The sequence below is a fragment of the Triticum aestivum genome, chromosome 5D (assembly GCF_018294505.1).
Source record: "Triticum aestivum cultivar Chinese Spring chromosome 5D, IWGSC CS RefSeq v2.1, whole genome shotgun sequence".
NCBI lineage: Eukaryota > Viridiplantae > Streptophyta > Magnoliopsida > Poales > Poaceae > Triticum > Triticum aestivum.
In genome coordinates, this window is record NC_057808.1 from 517,161,951 (window position 1) to 517,167,427 (window position 5,477).

General features: G+C 47.7%; 1 protein-coding gene across 1 annotated transcript; it reads left to right on the plus strand.

The window, feature by feature from the left end:
* The first annotated feature begins 1,342 nt into the window (after positions 1 to 1,342).
* On the plus strand, positions 1,343 to 2,455 carry LOC123123385 (alpha-2-purothionin-like). Its single transcript, XM_044543888.1, has 3 exons — positions 1,343 to 1,725; positions 1,836 to 1,898; positions 2,014 to 2,455. The coding sequence occupies exons 1-3, from the start codon at positions 1,404 to 1,406 to the stop codon at positions 2,118 to 2,120; spliced, it is 492 nt and encodes a 163-aa protein (XP_044399823.1). The 5' UTR covers positions 1,343 to 1,403; the 3' UTR covers positions 2,121 to 2,455.
* Positions 2,456 to 5,477: the final 3,022 nt, after the last annotated feature.

Consider the following 5,477-nt stretch of genomic DNA (forward strand, 5'->3'; position numbering starts at 1 on the left):
CATCACTCCGGTGGCCAACCACGGCGCCGTGCCGTGCTGCTGACGCCGCGTGCCCGCTGTACCGATACTGCAATTCCGACGACGCGGGCCGTCGCGGTGCCATCCTCACCTGCGCAGCCGCCGCCAAAGCAACACGGAGAGCCTCGGTCACGGCCACTGCCTCCTTGCCGTGCAGTGCGCGGGAGGTTGCGGTGGCATATGCCGGTTACCACCAACGCCGCACGTCATGGCGCCTGCATTCGCTTCCCTTCAGTAGATGGTTGATCCATCCTTCACGTGTGTGCCCGATTCGATGAAGCGATTTAGTTCGCAGGCTATTCATGAAACAATCAATCATTAGATGGTTAATCTTAATCACAAGACAACAAATTTGCAATCGACTTCCTGATGCATCACGCCGATGCATGCATGTCTTTGCCGTCGTCGTTCTGCATCAGCCAGCCTCGCTGCCGCGCGTAGCCTCACGTCGCGCCGCGCACCACGCCCAGTTGTTCCGTTGTGCAGCCGCGTCCTGCCAGGGGCCATGCGCTTTCCCCTCGTGCCTCGTGGACGCCTCCCCTGCGGACTTCAGAATTCTTCCTCCGCTGATGAGAACTGCCGCTGTGATCGTTCTTCCCCGTTTTGCCGTGATGCCCTTCTGACCGCCTGGATGGCCTTTCTCCCTCAACGGAGAGCAACGCGCTGATAACGTGATACGAGTAAAAACAAGAGAGATGTAAACAAATCCAACCAGTATCAATTTCCTTAATAATCAACCCTTATATACAACTGGAGGGGATGCAAGTAGAGGGGCGCGTCCACTCGAGGGGGGGCGAGGGAACCGTCGTGATCGTTGACAGATTGGCAACGCACGTGCGGTTACACAAGAGAGGATTATCTCCTTAATAACAATATTAATTAAATCCTAACAAAGTGCACACAGAGAATGGATTAGGCTAAGTACAACCGTTAGATTGAGTTTAGTGAGCCTAATTATGCGGTGATAATAGATCCGTGTACGTTTTGTGGGGTGTGTTTAAAAAGTTCATGTTTACTCTTTTATTAGTATAAGTAGATAAGTAGAGAAGAGATAGAGAATATTGAAACGGACCCAGATATTCAATAAACTGACAATGAAGACGATTAACGACAACAAATTCCGTTCACCAACCCAACGGATGAGGCATTGACATGACACATGGGAGTGCACTGAGTAGGTAGGAGTTCACCTATATGTACGTACATTTATGTTGATGAAGACATGGCATGACTAGATTTGTGTACCATGCACACTCATCAATCAATCAGATGTACGAACGGTGGATACGCCATCGATCATCTCCTATAAATAGGACCCATCCACGCGATTCTTGTTTCATCACCATCACCACACGATCCAAGTTTAAGCTGCACGTACGTACACCATGGAAGGTAAGAGTGGTCTCCGGGCTGTGATCCTCCTCCTGGGCGCGGTCCTCGTCATAGGGAGCTTGGTGCCGCTGGCCCAGGCAGATCCGACGGCCGCCGCCACAGGAGCTGCGGACGCCAAGTTCTGCTGCAAGGACAAGATAGGGAGCCACTGCTACGCCGCCTGCATCACGCAGTACGGCCCCATCCCGTTCTGCGCAGAAATGTGCTGCTGTGTGCAGCTTACCAGCGGTAGATGCCCGAGGCAATGCCCTACCCCGGCCGACCCCAGACTTTTTCTTGCGAACAGCTCCACCTCCGACCTTCTCACCAGCAACGGTAAGCAAGCCACCACCAATCGAGCTCCCTGCATGTTAATTCGCGTTACGCTCATCCATGTTTCCAAGTTAATTAGTGATATCAGCTCTCTTGTTTTCCCTTTTTGCCAGCCGTTGAGGTTGAGAGCTGCACGCTGAGGTGCTCGTCCATCGTCTGTGACAGCATGCGCAATGGTAAATAAATACGTACTCCTAGATATGAAAAAAAATTCATCTGGAGGTTTAACTGAGGGTTGTAATTAATCAGATTGCGTCTAACGCACGTACTGTATGTATGTTCTGGCACCAGTTATCGATGGCGGCAGCGAGGGGACGAAAGCCGTCGTGGAGCGCTGCGGCGATGCATGCGGCCGCTTCTGTGCCGGCGCCGGCGGCGCTGCATCCCTTGATGCTTAATGGAGTACGCCCTCATGCGTGCGTCCGGATGCGCTAGCAGCTGCGACTACACTGAGCGGCCCAGAGCAGATGCATCTCTGTGTTTGCTCTTTGTTGTTTTTTTTCAGTACAGATAATTGGATTCCACCGTATGATGGCATGGCACGTACCCAAGCCAGTGTGACGACGTCGCCTTGGATGTGGCGCACGTTCTTCTTTCTTTGTTCCAGTATAAGTTCATCATGTGGCGTGATGTGTTGATGCGTATGTACGTGTCGAACGAGCTAGCATGATGTACTATCATCCTAGCTTGCCAATGGAATAAAAGTTTGCCGATATATCAACTTTCTTCTGAATTATTGTTTTCTTGTAGTTATATGCTTTTTTGCCGGTTTGTCAACTTTCTTGTTTCTTTTCATTTGTTTGATTATATTTTATTGTTCATTTTTCTTCTTTGCTCGAAGCTTTCTTTTCTCAGTACTTTCCTTTCACGTTTTATCATGAATGGAATAGAGTCAATAGACTAATAAAAACAAGTACAATATTGGTATTTGAAATATGGAACAACATCCACAAATATGGAGAATGTCTTCTTGAAAATACGGAACATATTATCCGCGATCACGACGGTGATGTTGTTGTCGCGGCAGCAGGTCGACTAGCTCATGCCCAGGATGTTCTTCATACTGAAGCAGAGGAATGTTTACAGGCTCTGTACAAGGCACAAGAATTGGGAATTAACCAACTGGTGGTGGAAACGGATGCAATGCTTCTGGTACAAGCGATCAAGACGTCGAACTTTGATCTCTCCCCCAATGGTGTCTTATTTAGGGAAATAAAAGCTTTTACTACTCTGAATTTTAGTGACTTCAGTATAATCAATTGCCCTCGGGCATGTAATAAGGTTGCAGACGTTTTAGCGTTGTATGGGTCAAAGATGGAGCTTGCACCCCAAGCCGTATGGCCGGGTCTCGCCCCTACCTTTGCCCAGTCTTTGGTTGCCAGCGATTCTGCTCGGCACGTTGATTAATGGAATGAAATGTTCAAAAAAAAAAGGAAAATACGGAACATACATTTGTCCTGGTGGGACATATGGCAAGATATGTTATTTTACATGAAACTTTTTATTTTGAGCAAATTCTTATTCACACAACAATTTATTTTATTATATCGAACCATATTTATCTAACAAAACATATCTTATAAGCTAATTTTGCCACGATGAATTAACATCACCTATAGACAGTGGACTGATCAAGGGCAACAAACTTTAAACATTTCTAGAAACAATGGTTAAGGATAGTTTGTTTTTACTTTTCTTGCTGAATAGTATTTGATATTGACAAATAGAACATTTTAAACCTACCATGATTTGAATATTTTTACTTTTCATAAATATTTTTAAAAATTTAAGAATTTAATTTTTGAGCATTTTCTAAAAACTGTCAACAATTTTTGAACATTTTTCAACTCATGAACATTTATTTAATTTGGAAAACTAATAATAATTCGTGAATATTTTTGAATTGATTACTTTTGAAATCTGTCAAAAACAGGTAGTCATATTTTTCGAGCAGGGGCTGCTTTTTTTTTCCTAATGATTTCCGTTCAGACGCAAGAAAAGAGAGCAATGGGGGACACAGAGGGGCGAACAATATTCTTAGGCCTGGCCCAAGCGCAGCTACGTGTGCGTTATAGGTCCTAAAAAAGTTGCTAGCACTTCCACCCGGCCGCTGCTGCCTTCTCCGCCAAAAAAAGATGCTGGCGGCCGGCGCGCTCCGCAGCGCCCACGAGGTGAACGCCCGACAACGGTCGGCTCGATTCAGAAAGAATTCATAGCCTCAGTCCAAATGGCGCTGGGATCGGCGCGAGGCGCGTCGCCTCTGCCTCGTCGGAGGCGGTGCACTCCGTTTGGCGTCCGAGCATCGTAGGGGCGCAACCCCTATGTTGTAGTGCTGCGAGGCCTTCCGTGGCCCGTCCACATCAGAGGCTAATATGGTGCGGCGTATCCGTCGTGCAAGGCGGAGGGGGCGGGAGGCCGCGCAGCCCTCGCGGCGGACGTCGGCGAGGCGGAGTCTCACTCTCCTGCGCCGATACGGGTGGCCGGCAACCTCGGGCGCCACAACCGCGTCATGGTGGACCTGTCGGTCTCCGACCATGACGGATCCATCATCGACCTCACTTCGACCGGCGATGTGGTGGCGACGGGCTCCGACGAGAAAGAATAGGGCATAGGAGATGATGGCGCCTTGAGTCCTCTGAGCCGGTGCGTCTCATGTTCTACTCTACCTCGCTGGCGACCGCATCAACACTTGGGCGGGTGTAGCCAGCCGCCGGGCGGTCTCCGCTTAGAATTAGGTTTCACGCTACATGTAATTGTATGTATTTGAGGATTCGTAATTGTGGTATTTGGTTGTAAAAATGTTAATTTGGGGTATGACCGCGGACACGATGTTTAAGGGGTCGTATTTGGTGTACCCGGCTGAATGTATGGATGTAGATGCTCTAAGAGTCAGAGACCCGGCTTACGATGCCCAGTTACTCCAACTCCAACATGCTCGCCGATAAAGGGTACCACGTATGCAAATTAAAGAGAACTATAGATAAAGAGCGACCTCCATCTTAATCTCCGTCGCACTAGCATCACAATCGACTATCCTCACCAGTATTGTTCGGTGACCTTCTCCCGTCATATTTGACTCTTTGGGTAGCTATATCCCTCTATTGCTAAAGGGCGTTGACAAATGATCATAATGTTCAAAAAATGCAGAGTTGAAACTAGAAAGGTTCTTTTATGGTGACTAGCACATATGCCCATGCGTTGCAACGGGAGAGATGTTTCTTTGAAGAAGCAATGGGAGAGATAATTGATATGTCCATCAAAAATGATCTCTATAGCGATGCAATAGAGAGAGTAGTTGTGGTCTTCTCGCTGGTTATATTTGTCCCGTGAGATCTTGATATTGGTGGGGTTAGTCGGTGTGGCGGCAACCATCCAACTCGTGCCTTTTTTCCCTTAGGGTCCGCCTCTGCGTACGGGTTGTGTCTGCCTCCTCATTTGGTAGCTATGCGATGACCTTCGGGGCACAGTTGCTTCGACCATTCTTTCTTACGATGGCATAACCGGATGGATTACTAATTGTAGCGCATAAATCCCGTTTCAGTAGCATATTTAGCGCATAACCAGACACCAATGTTCCTTCTCTATTAGGGTTTATTCTCTTTGATTATTTTAGCGCTCGCGTGCCCATAATTTTTTTATTCGAGCCAAACCAGCATATTCTCTTCTATTGGCCTAAGGAAAAAAATTGCTCCCTCGAACGACCCAGTAGGGGAGTGCAACTGAGGCATAATACAGCCTATGCGACGGAGTATTTT